This window comes from Salvelinus namaycush, chromosome 2, assembly GCF_016432855.1.
Source record: "Salvelinus namaycush isolate Seneca chromosome 2, SaNama_1.0, whole genome shotgun sequence".
Taxonomy (NCBI): Eukaryota; Metazoa; Chordata; class Actinopteri; order Salmoniformes; family Salmonidae; genus Salvelinus; species Salvelinus namaycush.
Genome location: NC_052308.1, coordinates 72,139,720 through 72,166,095, shown reverse-complemented (window position 1 = coordinate 72,166,095; position 26,376 = coordinate 72,139,720). Strand labels below are relative to the sequence as shown.

The 26,376-nt window shown below is 47.7% G+C and overlaps 1 protein-coding gene across 2 annotated transcripts; it reads right to left on the bottom strand.

Annotated features, from left to right (window-relative positions):
* Positions 1–24,986, bottom strand: LOC120027968 (transportin-2). Of its 2 annotated transcripts, none has more exons than XM_038973068.1 (24): positions 24,766–24,986; positions 24,029–24,128; positions 23,752–23,827; positions 23,499–23,648; positions 23,086–23,192; positions 22,846–22,979; positions 22,136–22,217; positions 20,412–20,534; positions 17,156–17,292; positions 16,908–16,968; positions 16,547–16,718; positions 16,145–16,297; positions 15,828–16,053; positions 15,380–15,551; positions 14,450–14,644; positions 12,879–13,037; positions 10,804–10,891; positions 10,553–10,651; positions 8,998–9,093; positions 8,060–8,135; positions 7,844–7,943; positions 1,093–1,167; positions 652–784; positions 1–148 (listed from the first exon to the last, which is right to left on the bottom strand). In XM_038973068.1, exons 2-23 carry the CDS (start codon positions 24,125–24,127, stop codon positions 677–679), a joined length of 2,688 nt encoding a protein of 895 aa, XP_038828996.1. In that variant the 5' UTR covers position 24,128; positions 24,766–24,986; the 3' UTR covers positions 1–148; positions 652–676. The 2 variants fall into 2 exon arrangements, with proteins under 2 accessions (XP_038828996.1, XP_038829003.1); XM_038973075.1 differs by having other exon boundaries at positions 17,156–17,274.
* Between the last annotated feature and the right edge of the window lie 1,390 nt (positions 24,987–26,376).

The following is a 26,376-nucleotide window of genomic DNA, read 5'->3' as shown; positions in this document are numbered from 1 at the left end:
GAGAAATACATAGGGCGTGGGGGCCGTCCGTCAGGGGGAGCGGCCAATGGCGTGATGGGTCCCTCTCCCCCTCCCCCCAGATCAGTTCAGGGCATTAACACAGATGGATGAGATTCCTTTTCACCTTCCTCCTCTACTACTGGCTCACCTGGAGAGGGAGGGAGAGAGGGAAGGAGGGGAAGAGGGGGAGAGAGAGGAAAGGAGGGGGAGAGAGAGGAAAGGAGGGGGAGAGAGAGGAAAGGAGGGGGAGAGAGAGGAAAGGAGGGGGAGAGAGGGAAGGAGGGGGAGAGGGAAGGAGGGGGAGAGGGAAGGAGAGGGAGAGGGAAGGAGGGGGAGAGGGAAGGAGAGGGAGAGGGAAGGAGAGGGAGAGGAGAGGAGAGGGAAGGAGGGGGTGAGAGAGGGAAGGAGGGGGAGAGAGAGGGAAGGAGGGGGAGAGAGAGGGAAGGAGGGGGAGAGAGAGGGAAGGAGGGGGAGAGAGAGGGAAGGAGGGGGAGAGAGAGGGAAGGAGGGGGAGAGAGAGGGAAGGAGGGGGGGAGAGAGGGAAGGAGGGGGAGAGAGATTTCTGGATGAGGATCACAACCAGGGAGTGCCATCTAAAAGAAGTGTGACAGAAATAACATTGGAACGGTCATATTTAAAGTGAGTGTGTACCTGCCGTTAGGTTAGGGGGGGGTTTCTACACGCCGTAGCAGGCAGACAGTCTCTCCTTCAGCTGGGGGGGAAACTGTTCTGAGAACTGCTGCCAGTTCTCCTCTCCTACCTGGTCCTTAAAACCATGGAGGATCTGGGGCGGGGGCAAGAAAGAGGAGAGAGAGAAAGGGGAAGACAGAGGAGAAAATACCTTGATTACTCAACAAAGAAATGACAACAGAAACAATATGTCTGAAATAATGATCTGCTATTATGGTTAACATCCCACTATCATACAGTCCCCACACACACACAGATATTAGTAAGGATCTGGGCCAAGCAAAGCTTTTCCCAGGACACGTCCTAAATGGCAGCCTCTTCCCTTCCATAGTACACGACAGTAGTGCAGATGAAGGGAACAAGGTGCCACTTGGGACAGAGAGAGTTGGGTCCTCCACACACCTTGTAGAACATGTCTCTCAGGTCCTCCTTAGGGCTGACCCAGGACGCCACGGCATCACAGAAGAAGATGAAGTCCTGCAGAGAGACACATTCTGTGATGTTACTTCACCCTACAGAAGGACTGTGTAAACAGTTTACTGTAGTAAACTATAGCCTAAATCCTATGTAGGACGTACATTTCCTTAGAGAACTGCCCCGTGCTTCTCCTCCCACATTAACAGGCTATAACCTCCTCTAACTGACACCACACACACATCTGATCTCACAGGTAAGACACTGAACTGGAAGCAGCGAGAACAGGTGGGTCGTCATAGAAAATGAGAATTTGTTCTTAACCGACTTGCCGAGTTAAATAAAGGTTAAATAAAGGTTAAATAAAAACAAAATGATGACAGCAACACGTGCTACGTTCTGCGTAGTTCTATAGGATATAGCCTAGTCCTGTAGGATATAGCCTAGTCCTGTAGGATATAGCCTAGTTCTGCGTAGTCCTGTAGGTTATAGCCTAGTTCTGCATAGTCCTGTAGGATGTAGCCTAGTTCTGTAGGATATAGCCTAGTCCTGTAGGATATAGCCTAGTTCTGCGTAGTCCTGTAGGATATAGCCTAGTTCTGCATAGTCCTGTAGGATATAGCCTAGTTCTGCATAGTTCTGTAGGATATAGCCTAGTCCTGTAGGATATAGCCTAGTTCTGTGTAGTCCTGTAGGATATAGCCTAGTTCTACCTAGTCCTGTAGGATATAGCCTAGTTCTGCATAGTCCTGTAGGATATAGCCTAGTTCTGCATAGTCCTGTAGGATATTGCCTAGTTCTGCATAGTCCTGTAGGATATTGCCTAGTTCTGCCTAGTCCTGTAGGATATAGCCTAGTTCTGCGTAGTCCTGTAGGATATAGCCTAGTTCTGCGTAGTCCTGTAGGATATAGCCTAGTCCTGTAGGATATAGCCTAGTTCTGCATAGTCCTGTAGGATATAGCCTAGTTCTGCGTAGTCCTGTAGGATATAGCCTAGTCCTGTAGGATATAGCCTAGTTCTGTGTAGTCCTATAGGATATAGCCTAGTTCTGCATAGTCCTGTAGGATATAGCCTAGTTCTGCATAGTCCTGTAGGATATAGCCTAGTTCTGCATAGTCCTGTAGGATATAGCCTAGTCCTGTAGGATATAGCCTAGTCCTGTAGGATATAGCCTAGTTCTGCCTAGTCCTGTAGGATATAGCCTAGTTCTGCGTAGTCCTGTAGGATATAGCCTAGTTCTGCCTAGTCCTGTAGGATATAGCCTAGTTCTGCATAGTCCTGTAGGATATAGCCTAGTTCTGCATAGTCCTGTAGGATATAGCCTAGTTCTGCATAGTCCTGTAGGATATTGCCTAGTTCTGCATAGTCCTGTAGGATATTGCCTAGTTCTGCATAGTCCTGTAGGATATAGCCTAGTTCTGCATAGTCCTGTAGGATATAGCCTAGTTCTGCATAGTCCTGTAGGATATAGCCTAGTTCTGCATAGTCCTGTAGGATATAGCCTAGTTCTGCATAGTCCTGTAGGATATAGCCTAGTTCTGCATAGTCCTGTAGGATATTGCCTAGTTCTGCATAGTCCTGTAGGATATAGCCTAGTTCTGCGTAGTCCTGTAGGATATAGCCTAGTTCTGCGTAGTCCTATAGGATATAGCCTAGTTCTGTAGGATATAGCCTAGTCCTGTAGGATATAGCCTAGTTCTGCATAGTCCTGTAGGATATAGCCTAGTTCTGCGTAGTCCTGTAGGATATAGCCTAGTTCTGTAGGATATAGCCTAGTCCTGTAGGATATAGCCTAGTTCTGCGTAGTCCTGTAGGATATAGCCTAGTTCTGCATAGTCCTGTAGGATATAGCCTAGTTCTGCATAGTCCTGTAGGATGTAGCCTAGTCCTGTAGGATATAGCATAGTCCTGTAGGATATAGCCTAGTTCTGCATAGTCCTGTAGGATGTAGCCTAGTCCTGTAGGATATAGCCTAGTCCTGTAGGATATAGCCTAGTTCTGCGTAGTCCTGTAGGATATAGCCTAGTTCTGCATAGTCCTGTAGGATATAGCCTAGTTCTGCATAGTCCTGTAGGATATAGCCTAGTCCTGTAGGATATAGCCTAGTTCTGTGTAGTCCTGTAGGATATAGCCTAGTTCTGCCTAGTCCTGTAGGATATAGCCTAGTTCTGCATAGTCCTGTAGGATATAGCCTAGTTCTGCATAGTCCTGTAGGATATAGCCTAGTCCTGCAGGATATAGCCTAGTTCTGCGTAGTCCTGTAGGATATAGCCTAGTTCTGCATAGTCCTGTAGGATATAGCCTAGTTCTGCATAGTCCTGTAGGATATAGCCTAGTCCTGTAGGATATAGCCTAGTTCTGTGTAGTCCTATAGGATATAGCCTAGTTCTGCATAGTCCTGTAGGATATAGCCTAGTTCTGCATAGTCCTGTAGGATATAGCCTAGTTCTGCATAGTCCTGTAGGATATAGCCTAGTTCTGCATAGTCCTGTAGGATATAGCCTAGTCCTGTAGGATATAGCCTAGTCCTGTAGGATATAGCCTAGTTCTGCCTAGTCCTGTAGGATATAGCCTAGTTCTGCCTAGTCCTGTAGGATATAGCCTAGTTCTGCGTAGTCCTGTAGGATATAGCCTAGTTCTGCCTAGTCCTATAGGATATAGCCTAGTTCTGCGTAGTCCTGTAGGATATTGCCTAGTTATGCATAGTCCTGTAGGATATAGCCTAGTTCTGCATAGTCCTGTAGGATATAGCCTAGTTCTGCATAGTCCTGTAGGATATAGCCTAGTTCTGCATAGTCCTGTAGGATATAGCCTAGTTCTGCGTAGTCCTGTAGGATATAGCCTAGTTCTGCGTAGTCCTGTAGGATATAGCCTAGTTCTGCGTAGTCCTGTAGGATATAGCCTAGTCCTGTAGGATATAGCCTAGTTCTGCATAGTCCTGTAGGATATAGCCTAGTTCTGCGTAGTCCTGTAGGATATAGCCTAGTCCTGTAGGATATAGCCTAGTTCTGTGTAGTCCTATAGGATATAGCCTAGTTCTGCATAGTCCTGTAGGATATAGCCTAGTTCTGCGTAGTCCTGTAGGATATAGCCTAGTTCTGCATAGTCCTGTAGGATATAGCCTAGTTCTGCATAGTCCTGTAGGATATAGCCTAGTCCTGTAGGATATAGCCTAGTCCTGTAGGATATAGCCTAGTTCTGCCTAGTCCTGTAGGATATAGCCTAGTTCTGCGTAGTCCTGTAGGATATAGCCTAGTTCTGCCTAGTCCTGTAGGATATAGCCTAGTTCTGCCTAGTCCTGTAGGATATAGCCTAGTTCTGCCTAGTCCTGTAGGATATAGCCTAGTTCTGCGTAGTCCTGTAGGATATAGCCTAGTTCTGCCTAGTCCTATAGGATATAGCCTAGTTCTGCGTAGTCCTGTAGGATATAGCCTAGTTCTGCATAGTCCTGTAGGATATAGCCTAGTTCTGCATAGTCCTGTAGGATATAGCCTAGTTCTGCATAGTCCTGTAGGATATAGCCTAGTTCTGCATAGTCCTGTAGGATATAGCCTAGTTCTGCGTAGTCCTGTAGGATATAGCCTAGTTCTGCGTAGTCCTGTAGGATATAGCCTAGTTCTGCGTAGTCCTGTAGGATATAGCCTAGTTCTGCGTAGTCCTATAGGATATAGCCTAGTTCTGCGTAGTCCTGTAGGATATAGCCTAGTCCTGTAGGATATAGCCTAGTTCTGCGTAGTCCTGTAGGATATAGCCTAGTTCTGCATAGTCCTGTAGGATATAGCCTAGTCCTGTAGGATATAGCCTAGTTCTGCGTAGTCCTGTAGGATATAGCCTAGTTCTGCATAGTCCTGTAGGATATAGCCTAGTTCTGCATAGTTCTGTAGGATATAGCCTAGTCCTGTAGGATATAGCCTAGTTCTGTGTAGTCCTGTAGGATATAGCCTAGTTCTGCCTAGTCCTGTATGATATAGCCTAGTTCTGCATAGTCCTGTAGGATATAGCCTAGTTCTGCATAGTCCTGTAGGATATAGCCTAGTTCTGCCTAGTCCTGTAGGATATAGCCTAGTTCTGCCTAGTCCTGTAGGATATAGCCTAGTTCTGCGTAGTCCTGTAGGATATAGCCTAGTTCTGCATAGTCCTGTAGGATATAGCCTAGTCCTGTAGGATATAGCCTAGTTCTGTGTAGTCCTATAGGATATAGCCTAGTTCTGCGTAGTCCTGTAGGATATAGCCTAGTTCTGCGTAGTCCTGTAGGATATAGCCTAGTTCTGCGTAGTCCTGTAGGATATAGCCTAGTCCTGTAGGATATAGCCTAGTCCTGTAGGATATAGCCTAATTCTGCCTAGTCCTGTAGGATATAGCCTAGTTCTGCGTAGTCCTGTAGGATATAGCCTAGTTCTGCCTAGTCCTGTAGGATATAGCCTAGTTCTGCCTAGTCCTGTAGGATATAGCCTAGTTCTGCGTAGTCCTGTAGGATATAGCCTAGTTCTGCCTAGTCCTATAGGATATAGCCTAGTTCTGCATAGTCCTGTAGGATATAGCCTAGTTCTGCGTAGTCCTGTAGGATATAGCCTAGTTCTGCGTAGTCCTGTAGGATATAGCCTAGTTCTGCGTAGTCCTGTAGGATATAGCCTAGTTCTGCGTAGTCCTATAGGATATAGCCTAGTCCTGTAGGATATAGCCTAGTTCTGCGTAGTCCTGTAGGATATAGCCTAGTTCTGCCTAGTCCTGTAGGATATAGCCTAGTTCTGCCTAGTCCTGTAGGATATAGCCTAGTCCTGCCTAGTCCTATAGGATATAGCCTAGTTCTGCGTAGTCCTATAGGATATAGCCTAGTTCTGCGTAGTCCTATAGGATATAGCCTAGTTCTGCGTAGTCCTATAGGATATAGCCTAGTTCTGCGTAGTCCTGTAGGATATAGCCTAGTCCTGTAGGATATAGCCTAGTCCTATAGGATATAGCCTAGTCCTATACGATATAGCCTAGTCCTATACGATATAGCCTAGTTCTGCGTAGTCCTATAGGATATAGCCTAGTTCTGCATAGTCCTGTAGGATATAGCCTAGTTCTGCATAGTCCTGTAGGATATAGCCTAGTCCTGTAGGATATAGCATAGTCCTGTAGGATATAGCCTAGTCCTGTAGGATATAGCCTAGTCCTGTGTAGTCCTGTAGGATATAGCCTAGTTCTGCATAGTCCTGTAGGATATAGCCTAGTCCTATAGGATATAGCCTAGTTCTGTGTAGTCCTGTAGGATATAGCCTAGTTCTGCGTAGTCCTGTAGGATATAGCCTAGTTCTGTGTAGTCCTGTAGGATATAGCCTAGTCCTGTAGGATATAGCCTAGTCCTGTAGGATATAGCCTAGTTCTAAGTAGTTCTGTAGGATATAGCCTAGTCCTGTAGGATATAGCCTAGTTCTAAGTAGTTCTGTAGGATATAGCCTAGTCCTATAGGATATAGCCTAGTCCTGTAGGATATAGCCTAGTTCTGCCTAGTCCTGTAGGATATAGCCTAGTTCTGCCTAGTCCTGTAGGATATAGCCTAGTCCTGTAGGATATAGCCTAGTCCTGTAGGATATAGCCTAGTCCTGTAGGATATAGCCTAGTCCTGTAGGATATAGCCTAGTCCTGTAGGATATAGCCTAGTCCTGTAGGATATAGCCTAGTCCTGTAGGATATAGCCTAGTCCTGTAGGATATAGCCTAGTTCTGCGTAGTCCTGTAGGATATAGCCTAGTTCTGTGTAGTCCTGTAGGATATAGCCTAGTTCTGTAGGATATAGCCTAGTTCTGTAGGATATAGCCTAGTTCTGTGTAGTCCTGTAGGATATAGCCTAGTCCTGTAGGATATAGCCTAGTCCTGTAGGATATAGCCTAGTCCTGTAGGATATAGCCTAGTCCTGTAGGATATAGCCTAGTCCTGTAGGATATAGCCTAGTCCTGTAGGATATAGCCTAGTCCTGTAGGATATAGCCTAGTTCTGCGTAGTCCTGTAGGATATAGCCTAGTTCTGCGTAGTCCTGTAGGATATAGCCTAGTTCTGCATAGTCCTGTAGGATATAGCCTAGTCCTGTAGGATATAGCCTAGTTCTGCATAGTCCTGTAGGATATAGCCTAGTCCTGTAGGATATAGCCTAGTTCTGCATAGTCCTGTAGGATATAGCCTGGCTTTTAGGAGGACGATTTGCAGGCAGAGACAAATAAATGGCTAATCAGTACTTATTGGAAATGTGAAAGAACAACGCTCGCTCACCATAGTAACCTAACCTAACGTCGGTTGAGCGCCCACACCGGCCCAACTAGGAGAGGACAGGTACCGGCCCAACTAGGAGAGGACAGGTACCGGCCCAACTATGAGAGGACAGGTACCGGCCCAACTATGAGAGGACAGGTACCGGCCCAACTAGGAGAGGACAGGTACCGGCCCAACTAGGAGAGGACAGGTACCGGCCCAACTAGGAGAGGAGAGGTATAGGCCCAACTAGGAGAGGAGAGGTAGACTAGGCCCAACTAGGAGAGGAGAGGTAGACTAGGCCCAACTAGGAGAGGAGAGGTAGACTAGGCCCAACTAGGAGAGGAGAGGTAGACTAGGCCCAACTAGGAGAGGAGAGGTAGACTAGGCCCAACTAGGAGAGGAGAGGTACCGGCCCAACTAGGAGAGGACAGGTACAGGCTCAACTAGGGTACAGACCACTCCCCCAGGGTTTACACCAATCATCATGCAGGTCCCTCCCTCTTACCTGGACCACTCCCCCAGGGTTTACACCAATCATCATGCAGATCCCTCTGAAGGCGGAGTCTTTCTCCTCGTTGTCACGGATGTTCCGTAGGGACGTACACCTGTCACACACACACACACACACACCACTGCGTCACATACCAGGCAATCTAAACATGTTGATAATTATCAGTGACGTGAAGGACTAGACGTCTCGTCAAATGTGTGACAGACTCACCACGGTCTGATGAACTGCTGGAGCATCGGAGCCACCTCCTGAGGACACACGTAGCCCAGGCGACCAATCGTAATGGCTGGAAGAAAATGGGAGGAACCTCACTCATGTGTACAAACACCCAACTAACAATGAAGAGCTGGTTTGACGTCACTGATGTACAAATCACTTTGTATCATAAATAACTGCTCATTATTATTTGTAGATGAGTCAGTCAGTCACAGTTTACCCAAAATGCATCGGCTACAATGTCAAACAAACTCAATGATTGCGCGTGTGTTCAGTATGTGTGCGCGTTCAGTATCTGTGCGCGTTCAGTATGTGTGTGTACCGGTGTTCAGTATGTGTGTGTTCAGTATGTGTGTGTGTTCAGTATGTGTGTGTACCGGTGTTCAGTATGTGTGTGTTCAGTATGTGTGTGTACCGGTGTTCAGTATGTGTGTGTTCAGTATGTGTGTGTTCAGTATGTGTGTGTTCAGTATGTGTGTGTACCGGTGTTCAGTATGTGTGTGTTCAGTGTGTGTGTGTACCGGTGTTCAGTGTGTGTGTGTACCGGTGTTCAGTGTGTGTGTGTACCGGTGTTCAGTATGTGTGTGTTCAGTATGTGTGTGTACCGGTGTTCAGTATGTGTGTGTTCAGTATGTGTGTGTACCGGTGTTCAGTATGTGTGTGTTCAGTATGTGTGTGTACCGGTGTTCAGTATGTGTGTGTTCAGTATGTGTGTGTACCGGTGTTCAGTATGTGTGTGTTCAGTATGTGTGTGTACCGGTGTTCAGTATGTGTGTGTTCAGTATGTGTGTGTACCGGTGTTCAGTATGTGTGTGTTCAGTATGTGTGTGTACCGGTGTTCAGTATGTGTGTGTTCAGTATGTGTGTGTACCGGTGTTCAGTATGTGTGTGTTCAGTATGTGTGTGTACCGGTGTTCAGTATGTGTGTGTACCTGTGTTCTCCAGCAGGGTCTTGGGTGTGTTGGGTCTGTTGATGATCTCTACCAGCTGGTTCAGGACCAGAGACACATAGGGCTGCATCTCTACACCTACAGACAGATGGAGACAGAGACAGAGACAGATGGGGAGACAGATGGAGACAGATGGGGGGGGGAGACAGAGATGGAGACAGAGATGGAGACAGAGATGGGGAGGGAGACAGAGATGGAGACAGAGATGGAGACAGATGGGGGGAAGACAGAGATGGAGACAGATGGGGGGGGGAGACAGAGATGGAGACAGATGGGGGGGGGAGACAGAGATGGAGACAGATGGGGGGGGGAGACAGAGATGGAGACAGATGGGGGGGGGAGACAGAGATGGAGACAGATGGGGGGGGGAGACAGAGATGGAGACAGATGGGGGGGGGAGACAGAGATGGAGACAGATGGGGGGGGGAGACAGAGATGGAGACAGATGGGGGGGGGAGACAGAGATGGAGACAGATGGGGGGGGGAGACAGAGATGGAGACAGATGGGGGGGGGAGACAGAGATGGAGACAGATGGGGGGGGAGACAGAGATGGAGACAGATGGGGGGGGAGACAGAGATGGAGACAGATGGGGGGGGAGACAGAGATGGAGACAGATGGGGGGGGAGACAGAGATGGAGACAGATGGGGGGGGAGACAGAGATGGAGACAGATGGGGGGGAGAGAGAGATGGAGACATAGATGGAGACAGATGGGGGGGAGAGAGAGATGGAGACATAGATGGAGACAGATGGGGGGGAGAGAGAGATGGGGGGGAGACAGAGATGGGGGGGGGACAGAGATGGGGAGGAGACAGAGATGGGGAGGAGACAGAGATGGAGACAGGGGAGGAGACAGAGATGGAGACAGAGATGGAGACAGATGGGGGGGAGACAGAGATGGGGGGGAGACAGAGATGGGGGGGAGACAGAGATGGGGGGGAGACAGAGATGGGGAGGAGACAGAGATGGAGACAGAGATGGAGACAGGGGAGGAGACAGAGATGGAGACAGAGATGGAGACAGATGGGGGGGAGACAGAGATGGAGACAGATGGGTGGGAGACAGAGATGGAGACAGATGGGTGGGAGACAGAGATGGAGACAGATGGGTGGGAGACAGAGATGGAGACAGATGGGTGGGAGACAGAGATGGAGACAGATGGGTGGGAGACAGAGATGGAGACAGATGGGTGGGAGACAGAGATGGAGACAGATGGGTGGGAGACAGAGATGGAGACAGATGGGTGGGAGACAGATGGAGACAGATGGGTGGGAGACAGAGATGAAGACAGATGGGGGGGGGGGGGGGACAGAGATGGAGACAGAGATGGAGACAGATGGGGGGAGATACAGAGCGAACCAAAGCAGAGAAATATATCATTAAGATAACTCATGCTAGCAGCATAGAAACTGACAATTGCTTTGTGTATTAAAGAACAACATTTTTTTAAACGGATGATTATTCTAAGTAATTATAAATCATCTCTCACATGTACATATTATCTCTGTGTACAAACCTACACGCAGAAAGACTCACCCATCTGCATGCATATCTCTCCAATGGCCCAGGTAGCGTTGTTACACACAGAGATGAACTCTGGGTTCAGGTTGGTCCCTAGGATAGGCATGAACTCAGCTGGGGACACACACAGAGACACATTGAGAGAAAGCCAAGGGGAAGAGAAAGGGAGGACGGTAGATAACATAAGGAGTATGATAGACTGGTAGTTACACAGTTAGTAGGAGAAGAGAGAGAGAGAGAGGTGAAGAGATCGTATAGGTGGTTACCGATGCAGGGTTTAACATGAGGGAAGCAGGCCTTGGTCAGATCACCCAGCAGGGCAAAGGAGCTCTGCCTCACCTCTGGCATGGTGTCCTGGAGATACAACATGTGTGTGTTAACTACATGGTCTATATAGAGATATAACATGTGTGTGTTAACTACATGGTCTATATATAGATATAACATGTTAACTACATGGTCTATAGAGATACATCATGTGTGTGTTAACTACATGGTCTATATATAGATATAACATGTTAACTACATGGTCTATAGAGATACATCATGTGTGTGTTAACTACATGGTCTATATATAGATATAACATGTTAACTACATGGTCTATATATAGATATAACATGTTAACTACATGGTCTATATAGAGATATAACATGTGTGTGTTAACTACATGGTCTATATATAGATATAACATGTTAACTACATGGTCTATAGAGATACATCATGTGTGTGTTAACTACATGGTCTATATATAGATAAAACATGTTAACTACATGGTCTATATAGAGATACATCATGTGTGTGTGTTAACTACATGGTCTATATAGAGATACATAATGTGTGTGTGTTAACTACATGGTCTATATAGAGATACATAATGTGTGTGTGTTAACTACATGGTCTATATATAGATATATATGACACAAAATGGTTATATACAATCAAATACAGCCAGCGTCTGTTACCACACACACACACACTAGATGGACCAGTGGATCCCAAACCTCTGAGTCAAGATCAGGAGATCTCCCAGTCAGATTATTGTATCATTCTAAACATGACTGAAACATAAGCCTATGCAACATGAACCAATTAAAACCAGCTGTGTAGTAATGAGGGTAGTAGACTACAGGCCCAGAACCAATTAAAACCAGCTGTGTAGTAATGAGGGTAGTAGGCTACAGGCCCAGAACCAACTAAAACCAGCTGTGTAGTAATGAGGGTAGTAGGCTACAGGCCCAGAACCAACTAAAACCAGCTGTGTAGTAATGAGGGTAGTAGGCTACAGGCCCAGAACCAACTAAAACCAGCTGTGTAGTAATGAGGGTAGTAGGCTACAGGCCCAGAACCAACTAAAACCAGCTGTGTAGTAATGAGGGTAGTAGGCTACAGGCCCAGAACCAACTAAAACCAGCTGTGTAGTAATGAGGGTAGTAGGCTACAGGCCCAGAACCAATTAAAACCAGCTGTGTAGTAATGAGGGTAGTAGGCTACAGGCCCAGAACCAATTAAAACCAGCTGTGTAGTAATGAGGGTAGTAGGCTACAGGCCCAGAACCAATTAAAACCAGCTGTGTAGTAATGAGGGTAGTAGGCTACAGGCCCAGAACCAATTAAAACCAGCTGTGTAGTAATGAGGGTAGTAGGCTACAGGCCCAGTACATTATCACTGCATACTGGCTGTGGTTGAGTCACCCTGTAGTTCTACTCAGACCATTTCAGAAGGATATGATCCACTGGTAATAAACACCAGTTGTATTACTTATGAGGCACAGCTGAGTGACCTTAAGTGACCCCCGCCACTAAGACTGACCCTCCCTCAGCCTGCCCCCTCCACTAAGACAGACCCAAAAGGGAGACAGCTCCGCCCCCAAAAGGGACAGCTCCGCCCCCTCTACTAAGAATGACCCAAAAGGGAGACAATTCCGCCCCCTCCACTAAGACTGACCAAAAAGGGAGACCGTCTTCCAGCTGATGGAGAAACTCGAGTCACATTGCATTATTTCTGCCACGCGCACAAATTCATGTTACTCCTATGAAACATGGTGATCTGAGCAATCCGATTGGCTAGCGGTAGGCATATAGGTGCACTTGATTTGCTCTTCGGGCACGCTGAGTAGGCTTCAGACACATGAAATGGTTGAAAATGGGAACACTTGGCCTACCCGGTGCGCAGGGCAGCTGAAACAAGTGTCAATAGCGTGAGATACAATAAAAGTAGGAATAAAAGGCTTTATCTTTGTGTTTCTATAGAAACGTTTAGAGATGGACTAGGAATGGAGACGGCCTAGTGGTCACCAAGCGGTCAGTCACACATAGGTAGAGTTAACACTGAAAACAGTACCTGCATGCACTGAAACAGTAGTGTCATGATGTTGCTCCGGGCCACCAGCTGATCAACGTGGACCCCCAGGCCCTCAGCCAGACCACTGAGGAGGTCCAGGGCCACGATCATAAAGTCCTTATCAGGAGCCTCGTACTGGTCTGGCTGTTGGCTGTACATCTGGGGGGGAGGAGAGGGAGAGAGAGAGAGTTAATACATCTGGGGGGGGAGGAGAGGGAGAGAGAGAGAGTTAATACATCTGGGGGGGGGGAGAGGGGGAGAGAGAGAGTTAATACATCTGGGGGGGAGGAGAGGGAGAGAGAGAGAGTTAATACATCTGGGGGGGAGGAGAGGGGGAGAGAGAGAGAGAGTTAATACATCTGGGGGGGAGGAGAGGGGGAGAGAGAGAGAGTTAATACATCTGGGGGGGAGGAGAGGGGGAGAGAGAGAGTTAATACATCTGGGGGGGAGGAGAGGGAGAGAGAGAGAGTTAATACATCTGGGGGGGAGGAGAGGGAGAGAGAGAGTTAATACATCTGGGGGGAGGAGGGGAGGAGAGGGGGAGAGAGAGAGTTAATACATCTGGGGGGGGTGAGAGGGGGAGAGAGAGAGAGTTAATACATCTGGGGGGGGTGAGAGGGAGAGTTAATACATCTGGGGGGGAGGAGAGGGAGAGAGTTAATACATCTGGGGGGGAGGAGAGGGGGAGAGAGAGAGTTAATACATCTGGGGGGGAGGAGAGGGGGAGAGAGAGAGTTAATACATCTGGGGGGGAGGAGAGGGAGAGAGAGAGAGTTAATACATCTGGGGGGGAGGAGAGGGGGAGAGAGAGTTAAGATCAAAAACCACTCAATCTTTAAATCACTGATGATAACTGTGCGTCTTTGACACTATAGATACAAAAGTATGTGGACACCCCTTCACATTAGTGGATTTGGACATGTCAGCCACACCCGTTGCTGACAGGTGCAGGCCTTACTGAAGAGCTCAGAGACTTTCAAAATGGCACCATCATAGGATGCTGCATAGTGATAACTGTAAAGTTTGGTGGAGGAAGAATAATGGTCTGGGGCTGTTTTTCATGGATCTGGCCCCTTAGTTCCAGTGGAGGGAAATCTCAATGCTACAGCATACAATGACATTCTAGATGGTTCTGTGCTTCTAATTATGTGGCAACACGTTTGGGGAAGACCCTTTCTTGTTTCAGTATGACTATGTCTCCGTGCACAAAGCGAGGTCCATACAGAAATGGTTTGTCAAGTTCAGCGTAGAAGAACTTGACTGGTCTGCACAGAGCCCTGACCTCAACCCCATTGAACACATTTAGGATGAATGGAACGCCGACTGTGAGCCAGGCCTAATCGTCCAATATCAGAGCCTGATCTCACTAATGCTCGTGGGTGAATGGAAGCAAGTCCCTGCAGCAATGTTCCAACATCTAGTGGAAAGCCTTCCCAGAAGAGTGGAGTCTGTTATAGCAGCAAAGGGGGGACCAACTCCATATTAATACCCGTGATTATGGAATGAGATGTTCGACGAGTAGGTGTCCACATACTTTTGGTCATGTGTGTGTGTGTGTGTGTGTGTCTCACCATAGCCTGAGCCAGTGTTTTCTGCACCAGTGTAACACAGCGCTGGTAGACTGGTTCACAGTAGGGCAGGAAGCCACTCTGGAGGGCTGTAGCGACAGAGGACAGACACTCTAACAGAGGAAACAGGTCCTTATCTTCATCCTTCAGCTCATTCCACTTGGCTATGAGAGGAGGCATCAGCTTCTCTATGTACTCCTAGAGGAGAGGAGAGAGAGACGGGGAGGAAAAGAGAGGAGAGAGAGAGAGAGAGACGGGGAGGAAAAGAGAGGAGAGAGAGAGAGAGACGGGGAGGAAAAGAGAGGAGAGAGACGGGGAGGAAAAGAGGAGATGGTTAAAACTTTTAAAAAACAAAAACAGGAACAGAGTCATAGAAAAAATATAAACAAATGAGCCGAAAACTACCGTCCCCCTAACACTACCTACCGTCCCCCTAACACTACCTACCGTCCCCCTAATACTACCTACCGTCCCCCTAACACTACCTACCGTCCCCCTAACACTACCTACCGTCCCCCGAACACTACCTACCGTCCCCCGAACACTACCTACCGTCCCCCGAACACTACCTACCGTCCCCCGAACACTACCTACCGTCCCCCGAACACTACCTACCGTCCCCCGAACACTACCTACCGTCCCCCGAACACTAACTACCGTCCCCCTAACACTAACTACCGTCCCCCTAACACTAACTACCGTCCCCCTAACACTAACTACCGTCCTCCGAACACTACCTACCGCCCTCCGAACACTACCTACCGCCCTCCGAACACTACCTACCGCCCTCCGAACACTAACTACCGTCCTCCGAACACTACCTACCGCCCTCCGAACACTACCTACCGCCCTCCGAACACTAACTACCGTCCTCCGAAAGGGAACCTGAGGGTAACTAGAAGGGGTGTATATCTAGCCTAACTACATACTAACCGGTTGGTTGAGGTGGTGTCCTACAGAGTCGGCCAGCGTTCCTATAGCGTCATACAGTATGAGCAGGTTCTTGTGTTGGTATTTTCCAAAGGCGAAGACCAGAGTATCCAGAATGAAGCTCAGATAGGGAACCAGCTCTGTACAGGCCTCCTCCTCTAAGGTAGCAAACGCACTGAGAGGGAGGGAGGAGAGAAAGGGGAGGGGGCAGAGGGAGAGGGGGAGAGAGAGCAGGAAACATTCATTCATTGCCATATCTCATCAAGACCTTGAATTCCAGTTCAACATCTTTATTCTCTCAAAAAAAACACCACTCCCCACCTCACACCCCCTCCCTCCCCCACCACACACCCCCTCCCTCCCCCACCACACACCCCCTCCCTCCCCCACCACTCTCTCCCCACACACACCCCCACCTCTCCCTCCCCACCAGCCGCTCCCTCCCCCACACCTGCAGGCGGCCTCCTGAACCCTCTTGTTCCCGTCCAGGATCCTCTTGAGGAGTTCAGTCATGAGGGGTTTGAGGTGGGAGTCAGGGGGCTGGCTGACCACCCAGTGGGCGTAGCGGGACAGAGTCCAGCAGGCGATGGAACGCACCAGGGCCTTCTTATCACAGAGACACTGGATGAGGTGAGGCATCAACTCTGGTAGGTAGGGAACCATGCCCTGCATACAACCTGAGGAGAGAGGAGGGGTGACTAACATGCTTTTACTTCCATTAAGAAAATAAAAAAGGATGGAGGTCAGGGGTTGGAGGTCAGGGGTTACCCTCAGCGATAGCCCCCAGCACCAGTATTCCCGACTCCTTGACGACCCAGTCTGGGTGGAACAACAGGCCCTTCAGCAGGGGCAGCAGGTGGGGGAGGAGCTCATCACGAAACACGTTAGCTAACACGTCTAACGCTGCCGCCGAACACTTCCCTGTTAGAGAAACAGAGAAGAGAAACAGAGAGAGAGAGAAAGAGGTTAAAACACTTCCTACACCGCTAGTTAAACAGTGACTGATTTAGACCAGGTGTGTGTCTTCATGGGTAATCAGTAACATCAACTGAGAACACTGGCTCTAAGTCTTCCCTCTTGGCGGGACAAACACTAAAAATTAGCTGCCAATCCCATTTCCCTGGCTCTGATTGGTCAGCTGAGCTGTCACGCAATCCCTCAACCACTCACGCAGGTTCCAGTCGGAGAGCGTGTCATCGTCGTCATCGTCATCATCGTGATCCTCCCCCTCCTCCCCCTCTCCTCCCTCGTGTTGCAGGGTGACGGTGCGTGACTTGTGGAAGCGAGGCTTGATGTCCTGCTCACTGTCTGGTACGGTGTCATCCTCCTCCTCTACATCTCCCTGGGGGAGGGAGGGGGGGGAGGGTAGAGGGAGAGAGGAGGGGAAGATGGGGGGGAAGAGGGAGAGAGGAGGGGAAGATGGGGGGGGAAGAGGGAGAGAGGAGGGGAAGATGGGGGGAACGTTAAGTCATTGTTCTTTCTAGTCGTGCATTGGGAGTGGGACATAGACTGACTGTGTCTGTAAACTCACCTTTAGGAGGATGATGTCTATCTCAGAGTATTTCATCCCGTTCACCAGGATGGGGATGAGTCTGGAGAGAGACAGGAGAGATGGTGACAACCAAACCACACTAGTCCTCTTTATCCAGCTACACCCCGACTAAACTCCCCTGGCCATCACTTCATCGGTGTGTCTGATGTGTATCCGTCCGTGCGCGTGTGTATTTGAGTGCGAGTGTGTCACTGCCTCCGTGTGTGTGTGGGCAGGTGTGTACTTACTGGACCAGGTGCCCAGACAGGGCCTCCTTGCAGACGGGCTGTTCAGCCAGGGTGAGCCAGAACTCACAGGCCTCCAGACTAACATTCTCATCTGGGTCCTGGGTACGCTGGAGCATGTACTGGGGAGAGAGAGATTTCTTATAGAAACAGAAGGCAATATGGAAAAGAGGTATGGGGCCATAAGAAAAGGATAAAAGAGAGAAAGAGAAATAGCAGAACAGATTGAGTGTAGGTTTACAAAAACGCATGGAATTTGAGTGATGAATGAGTGTATGTGAAAGGTCAAAAGTGTACAGGGTCATGGGGTCAGGGGTCGTAGGTGGTACCTGTATGATGCTGTGCATGTGTGGTATGAGGTCACAGGGTCATGGGGTCGTAGGTGGTACCTGTATGATGCTGTGCATGTGTGGTATGAGGTCATAGGGTTAGAGGTTAGAGTTCGTAGGTGGTACCTGTATGATGCTGTGCATGTGTGGTATGAGGTCATTGGGTTAGAGGTTAGAGTTCGTAGGTGGTACCTGTATGATGCTGTGCATGTGTGGTATGAGGTCATTGGGTTAGAGGTTAGAGTTCGTAGGTGGTACCTGTATGATGCTGTACATGTGTGGTATGAGGTCATAGGGTTAGAGGTTAGAGTTCGTAGGTGGTACCTGTATGATGCTGTGCATGTGTGGTATGAGGTCATATGGTTAGAGGTCAGAGTTCGTAGGTGGTACCTGTATGATGCTGTGCATGTGTGGTATGAGGTCACAGGGTCATGGGGTCGTAGGTGGTACCTGTATGATGCTGTGCATGTGTGGTATGAGGTCATATGGTTAGAGGTCAGAGTTCGTAGGTGGTACCTGTATGATGCTGTGCATGTGTGGTATGAGGTCATATGGTTAGAGGTCAGAGTTCGTAGGTGGTACCTGTATGATGCTGTGCATGTGTGGTATGAGGTCATAGGGTTAGAGGTTAGAGTTCGTAGGTGGTACCTGTATGATGCTGTGCATGTGTGGTATGAGGTCATATGGTTAGAGGTTAGAGTTCGTAGGTGGTACCTGTATGATGCTGTGCATGTGTGGTATGAGGTCATAGGGTTAGAGGTTAGAGTTCGTAGGTGGTACCTGTATGATGCTGTGCATGTGTGGTATGAGGTCACAGGGTCATGGGGTCGTAGGTGGTACCTGTATGATGCTGTGCATGTGTGGTATGAGGTCATAGGGTTAGAGGTTAGAGTTCGTAGGTGGTACCTGTATGATGCTGTGCATGTGTGGTATGAGGTCATAGGGTTAGAGGTCAGAGTTCACAGGTGGTACCTGTATGATGCTGTGCATGTGTGGTATGAGGTCATATGGTTAGAGATAAGAGTTCATAGGTGGTACCTGTATGATGCTGTGCATGTGTGGTATGAGGTCATATGGTTAGAGGTCAGAGTTCGTAGGTGGTACCTGTATGATGCTGTGCATGTGTGGTATGAGGTCATAGGGTTAGAGGTCAGAGTTCACAGGTGGTACCTGTATGATGCTGTGCATGTGTGGTATGAGGTCATATGGTTAGAGGTTAGAGTTCATAGGTGGTACCTGTATGATGCTGTGCATGTGTGGTATGAGGTCATAGGGTTAGAGGTCAGAGTTCGTAGGTGGTACCTGTATGATGCTGTGCATGTGTGGTATGAGGTCATATGGTTAGAGGTCAGAGTTCGTAGGTGGTACCTGTATGATGCTGTGCATGTGTGGTATGAGGTCATAGGGTTAGAGGTCAGGGGTCGTAGGTGGTACCTGTATGATGCTGTGCATGTGTGGTATGAGGTAACAGGGTCATGGGGTCAGGGGTCGTAGGTGGTACCTGTATGATGCTGTGCATGTGTGGTATGAGGTCATAGGGTTAGAGGTCAGAGTTCGTAGGTGGTACCTGTATGATGCTGTGCATGTGTGGTATGAGGTAACAGGGTCATGGGGTCAGGGGTCGTAGGTGGTACCTGTATGATGCTGTGCATGTGTGGTATGAGGTCACAGGGTCATTTGGTCAGGGGTCGTAGGTGGTACCTGTATGATGCTGTGCATGTGTGGATTGAGGTCACAAGGTCATGGGTCGTAGGTGGTACCTGTATGATGCTGTGCATGTGTGGTATGAGGTCACAGGGTCATGGGGTCAGGGGTCGTAGGTGGTACCTGTGCATGTGTGGTATGAGGTCATAGGGTTAGAGGTTAGAGTTCGTAGGTGGTACCTGTATGATGCTGTGCATGTGTGGTATGAGGTCACAGGGTCATGGGGTCGTAGGTGGTACCTGTATGATGCTGTGCATGTGTGGTATGAGGTCATAGGGTTAGAGGTTAGAGTTCGTAGGTGGTACCTGTATGATGCTGTGCATGTGTGGTATGAGGTCATAGGGTTAGAGGTCAGAGTTCACAGGTGGTACCTGTATGATGCTGTGCATGTGTGGTATGAGGTCATATGGTTAGAGATAAGAGTTCATAGGTGGTACCTGTATGATGCTGTGCATGTGTGGTATGAGGTCATATGGTTAGAGGTCAGAGTTCGTAGGTGGTACCTGTATGATGCTGTGCATGTGTGGTATGAGGTCATAGGGTTAGAGGTCAGAGTTCACAGGTGGTACCTGTATGATGCTGTGCATGTGTGGTATGAGGTCATATGGTTAGAGGTTAGAGTTCATAGGTGGTACCTGTATGATGCTGTGCATGTGTGGTATGAGGTCATAGGGTTAGAGGTCAGAGTTCGTAGGTGGTACCTGTATGATGCTGTGCATGTGTGGTATGAGGTCATATGGTTAGAGGTCAGAGTTCGTAGGTGGTACCTGTATGATGCTGTGCATGTGTGGTATGAGGTCATAGGGTTAGAGGTCAGGGGTCGTAGGTGGTACCTGTATGATGCTGTGCATGTGTGGTATGAGGTAACAGGGTCATGGGGTCAGGGGTCGTAGGTGGTACCTGTATGATGCTGTGCATGTGTGGTATGAGGTCATAGGGTTAGAGGTCAGAGTTCGTAGGTGGTACCTGTATGATGCTGTGCATGTGTGGTATGAGGTAACAGGGTCATGGGGTCAGGGGTCGTAGGTGGTACCTGTATGATGCTGTGCATGTGTGGTATGAGGTCACAGGGTCATTTGGTCAGGGGTCGTAGGTGGTACCTGTATGATGCTGTGCATGTGTGGATTGAGGTCACAAGGTCATGGGTCGTAGGTGGTACCTGTATGATGCTGTGCATGTGTGGTATGAGGTCACAGGGTCATGGGGTCAGGGGTCGTAGGTGGTACCTGTATGATGCTGTGCATGTGTGGTATGAGTCGGTCTATCCGGACCTCCAGCAGCATGACCAGAGCTCTACACACGTTCTTCCTCACCTCACAGTCCTCATCCCCCGCTAGAGCAAACAGACTCTGGAGAGAGAGAGGGGGGGTTCGTTATAATAAACATTTAGACTCTGGAGAGAGAGAGGGGGGGTTCGTTATAATAAACATTTAGACTCTGGAGAGAGGGGGGGGGGGGGTCTTTAATAATAAACATTTAGACTCTGGAGAGAGAGAGGGGGGGTTCGTTATAATAAACATTTAGACTCTGGAGAGAGGGGGGGGGGGGGTCTTTAATAATAAACATTTAGACTCTGGAGAGAGAGAGGGGGGGTTCGTTATAATAAACATTTAGACTCTGGAGAGAGGGGGGGGGGGGGTCTTTAATAATAAACATTTAGACTCTGGAGAGAGAGAGGGGGGGTTCGTTATAATAAACATTTAGACTCTGGAGAGAGGGGGGGGGGTCTTTAATAATAAACATTTAGACTCTGGAGAGAGAGAGGGGGGGTTCGTTATAATAAACATTTAGACTCTGGAGAGAGGGGGGGGGGGGGGGTCTTTAATAATAAACATTTAGACTCTGGAGAGAGAGAGGGGGGGTTCGTTATAATAAACATTTAGACTCTGGAGAGAGGGGGGGGGGGGTCTTTAATAATAAACATTTAGACTCTGGAGAGAGAGAGGGGGGGTTCGTTATAATAAACATTTAGACTCTGGAGAGAGGGGGGGGGGGGGTCTTTAATAATAAACATTTAGACTCTGGAGAGAGGGGGGGGGTCTTTAATAATAAACATTTAGATTCTGGAGAGAGGGGGGGGGGGTCTTTAATAATAAACATTTAGATTCTGGAGAGAGGGGGGGGTCTTTAATAATAAACATTTAGATTCTGGAGAGAGGGGGGGGGTCTTTAATAATAAACATTTAGATTCTGGAGAGAGGGGGGGGTCTTTAATAATAAACATTTAGACTCTGGAGAGAGGGGGGGGTCTTTAATAATAAACATTTAGACTCTGGAGAGAGAGGGGGGTCTTTAATAATAAACATTTAGACTCTGGAGAGGGGGGGGGGGTTCTTTAATAATAAACATTTAGACTCTGGAGAGGGGGGGGGGGTTCTTTAATAATAAACATTTAGACTCTGGAGAGAGGGGGGGGGGGGTTCTTTAATAATAAACATTTAGACTCTGGAGAGAGGGGGGGGTTCTTTAATAATAAACATTTAGACTCTGGAGAGAGGGGGGGGTTCTTTAATAATAAACATTTAGACTCTGGAGAGAGGGGGGGGTTCTTTAATAATAAACATTTAGACTCTGGAGAAAGGGGGGGGTTCTTTATAATAAGCATTTTCAACTGTGACAGTACAGTATATCAAGTCTGTCCGATGGATTCAACCCAGACAGACCACAGTCAAAAGTAGTGCACTATATAGGGACTAGGGCTCTGGTCTAATGTAGTGCACTATATAGGGACTAGGGCTCTGGTCTAATGTAGTGCACTATATAGGGACTAGGGCTCTGGTCTAAAGTAGTGCACTATATAGGGACTAGGGCTCTGGTCTAATGTAGTGCACTATATAGGGACTAGGGCTCTGGTCTAAAGTAGTGCACTATATAGGGACTAGGGCTCTGGTCTAAAGTAGTGCACTATATAGGGACTAGGGTGCCATTTTAGTCACAACCCCTGTCTCACCTCGATGAAGGTGTCGATGTGATCCATCAGAGCCTGGGCTCTACTGCTGATGAACTGATTAACACACGCTATGGCATGAGACCTGGAGGAGGGAGGGAGAGGAAACTAAGTTGGTTGCATTCAATAGCTGCCTTAAGAAGAAATCAACTACTTGTCAGGGAGGGAGCATGGAGCGAGGGCTGAGAGAAAGAAAGAAAGAGCACAGACCTGATCTGAGAGACAGACAGACAGACAGAAACAGAGAGACAGAAACAGACAGACAGAAACAGAGAGAGACAGACAGACAGAAACAGAGAGAGACAGACACAGACAGAAAGAGACAGACAGACAAACAGAAACAGAGACAGACAGACAGAAAGAGACAGACAGACAGACAGAAAGAGACAGACAGACAGACAAACAGAAACAGACAGACAAACAGAAACAGACAGACAAACAGAACAGACAGAGACAGACAGACAGACAGAAACAGACAGACAGACAGACAGAAACAGACAAACAGAAACAGACAAACAGAAACAGACAAACAGAAACAGACAGACAAACAGAAACAGACAGACAAACAGAAACAGACAGACAAACAGAAACAGACAGACAAACAGAAACAGACAGACAAACAGAAACAGACAGACAAACAGAAACAGACAGACAGAAACAGACAGACAAACAGAAACAGACAGAGACTGAGACTGAGACTGAGACAGAGAGACCTGATCTTTGGGCTGCAGTGTTTAAAAAACTGTAGGAACTTGGGGATCATGATGTTCAGGGGTCTGTTGAGAGCATCACTGTCCAACAGCTCTGAAGAATCCTCACAGATCTTCTGCAGGGCTCCGAAAGAACCCTGCACACACACACACAGAGAAAGTTAAACATAAGTCCTACATAAAAAATCAAAAGATTAGATGGGAGCGTGTGTGTGTGTGTGTGTGTGTGTGTGTGTGTGTGACCTCGCAGGTATTGTAGTCTTCAGAGTTGAGCAGGTTACAGAGTTGAGGGAGGAGTTCAGGCCATGTCTGCAGCTCTCCTTTAGATGCTATGGTTGTTATCAAGATGCCTGAGAGACAGGAGGCAGAGGGTCACACACACTAACTAATAGGCACATACACATTTATACACAACATTATTTATTGTGGGTTTCTGTTCTACCTTGTAATTTTTAACATCCATTACTGCTTTGTTGGGTTTAGAGCTGCAAGAAGGACTTCACTGTATGTGACATTAAAACTTGAAACTTGAATACACACACACACTTCAGCTTGCTGATTAACGCATACTCCCACACAGACTGATACCAGTACCTGCAAAGGCTCAACCACCCACACATCCTGACTCACTTTACAGCACACACACACACTCTTACCGATGGTTGCTCTGATGAGGGGCGAGGGATCTCCGATGTTGTTGAGACATTCCCTCTTGATGAAGTCAGCTACCAGAGGAGGAAAGTTCTGGTAGTGGGCCTTCACATTGTTCTTCAATATGAGACCACTTAGAGAACGGGTCGGCTCATCTACAGGGGGGTTGAAAGGAAAGAGGGAGAGAGAGGGAACGATTAGTAACCACTGACTAATGCTCGCAACCATTTTATATACATCCTACACACACACACTTACCCTCTGATTTGAGGCTTGTAAGGACAAAGATGAGATAGTTGTTGAAGTCTGGGAACTGGTTGAGCTGTTCCAGTTTCTACACACTGTTAAGGAACACCCCTTCACTGACAAAACAATCAACATGGCAAATCACCAACAATCACACACACATTCATGACTCTCATCTTTCACTCACACCCTGAGGAGACACATTATGAAGTATGGAAAACAATCACACACACACACACAGCCTCTCTCTCTCGAACGCTGACACACTGCTGTGTGTTTGAGAGGATACTTCCTGCACAGCTCTCTGTGTGGCTGTGTCTGGAGACTGAGAGTCCTTCAGCAGCTGGAGCACCTGCTGCAAACCCTGTTCATCCGGCTGCCACTCCATCCTACACACACACACAGAGAAAGAGTGACTCGAATGTTTCTCTACATTTTCCTTACAGCCTCCACCGGCTACATAGTTTTTTGTTTCTACTAGTGTCGCTGTCACAAGCAGAGTTGTCTCTAGCCCAACATCACATCAGAAGCAGAGTAAAGAATAGAATGCGTCAGTCAAGGGTCGGAATGCAAAGAACGCATTCTAAACAAATATCACATCAACTAACGTTGACAAAGTAATTTAGCTACCTACCTAACGTTTACTACTAACTAGTTATCAGTCCCCATTATAAACTCAATACGTAGCTAGCCAACGTTACCTAATCTAGCTTTGCCTCCGCAAGTATTCCGCATTGCATGTTAGCAATTTTGCTATCTAATAAAGTAGGGAGTCCCTGGCCGGTTTGGGCAAGCAGGCCGATACGGCCTCGCATTTCGCCGCAAGTGACATTAGCTCGTTAGCTAGCTACATAAACATCTAACAAATGAACGAGTGTAGACATTGTTAGCTAGCCAAGTGCAAACGATAAAGACAACTCAATGACATATTATATGGCTAACGTTGGTTATTTGGCTAGTTAGCTTGTTAGTTAGGTAGCTAGCTAGTAGCTTCATGTTGAAAGTGCCGCCAAAGAAAGCCTTTACCTGGTCGCACCGATTTGTCAGATCCGTAATTGCTTTGTTAGCAGTAGCTACCGGTACCGTGGCAATGAGCATTTACAGAATGGCAGATGCAATCCAGATGTATTTAGTAGCAAAGGGTTTTGATCTCTCACTTTGTTTTTAGAGCAAAGAGATAATCCCGAACCCCCTTTCGATAAGTAGCTCTGGCTATGTGTGAGAAATAGCTGTCATGTCAGATTCAAAAATCCACCAGCAGGTCCTTATTCGGCTTCCGTACATAGCTCAATGTTCCATACGCTTGATTAGTTTTGCCCAATCGCCCATCTGTTCACATCACACGTGATTACACTGCAAAATCAGTTAGGTCAATTTAATCGAGAATCTTTCATCAAAGTCTAATTTCTATTTACATTTACCAGTGAGTGAATAGACAGTGTAAAATGAAATTTTATGGCATGGAATAAACGTCTACTTTTTAATGCCATGTGGGCCTAGCAGGATAGAATCGTCTGTGGGGGTCATCATATATTAAACAGGTGTGCGTGACAGCCACCACCAAAGACGGGGAGGAGGAAGTTACAACAGGTGGATACAACAAAACCCGTCCTCTAGTCCAGGGTTTCCCAAACTCGGTCCTGGGGCCCTTCCTGGGTGCTCGTTTTGTTTTTTTACCTAAGGACTACACAGCTGATTTAAATAACCAACTCATCATCAAGCTTTGGTTATTTGAATCAGCTGTGTACTGCTAGGGCAAAAAACAAAACGTGTGCACAGGGGGGGCCAGGACCGAGTTTGGGAAACCCTGATCTAGTGTTGTTGAGAAATAAAGCATCTGTGTTCAAACACCCGACCTCCCGGGTGGCGCAGTGGTCTAGGGCACTGCATCGCAGTGCTAGCTGCGCCACCAGAGTCTCTGGGTTCGCGCCCAGGCTCTGTCGCAGCCGGCCGCAACCGTGGGGCGACGCACAATTGGCATAGCGTCGTCCGGGTTAGGGAGGGTTTGGCCGGTAGGGATATCCTTGTCTCAGTATGTAAAAATGTAATAAAATGTATGTAATAAAATGTATGCACTCTACTGTAAGTCGCTCTGGATAAGAGCGTCTGCTAAATGACTAAAATGTAAAAAATATATATGTTCAGATACTGTAATACATCAAGTATGAGTCATTGAGAAATTTCAATGAAGAGTAACACATTACCACTTTCAAAACACAACTTTATTAGACTGTCATATCAGTAACTAAACACACAAAAACTGCTCATAATACTGACATAGGTTGGAGAATACATGCATGGTCAAAGAATGTCTTCGCTCGCGCTGCTTTGTCACCTTTTCTTTTTACACCCTCACAGTCAGGAGACCCTGAATTATCAACACAATGATCCAGGAGAAGGAGAAGAGGCAGGAGGGAATGGAGGGATAGAAAAGTGGTGGAGGGATGGAGGGCTAGAGGGAAGGAGAGAAGGCAAGACATTTTGGGGACAGAGGAGGAAGACAGGCAGGAATGAAGGGATTGTTAGTGAGAGATGGAGATGGCCCGAATAATGAAAGTAGAATGGATAGAGGAGAGGCACGAGAGATGGGGTGATGTAGGGGGAAAGCTAGTAGAGCTGAGCAGAGGGATGAGAGAT

Coding starts and splice junctions, on each gene's coding strand:
- LOC120027968 (XM_038973068.1), bottom strand. CDS start 24,127: ATGGAGTGGCAGCCGGATGAACAGGGTTTGCAGCAGGTGCTCCAGCTG. Junction 23,649..23,751: donor TACAAGCCTCAAATCAGAGG/GTAAGTGTGTGT, acceptor ACCCCCCTGTAG/ATGAGCCGACCCGTTCTCTA. Junction 16,969..17,155: donor CTGTCTGGGCACCTGGTCCA/GTAAGTACACAC, acceptor GTCTCTCTCCAG/ACTCATCCCCATCCTGGTGA.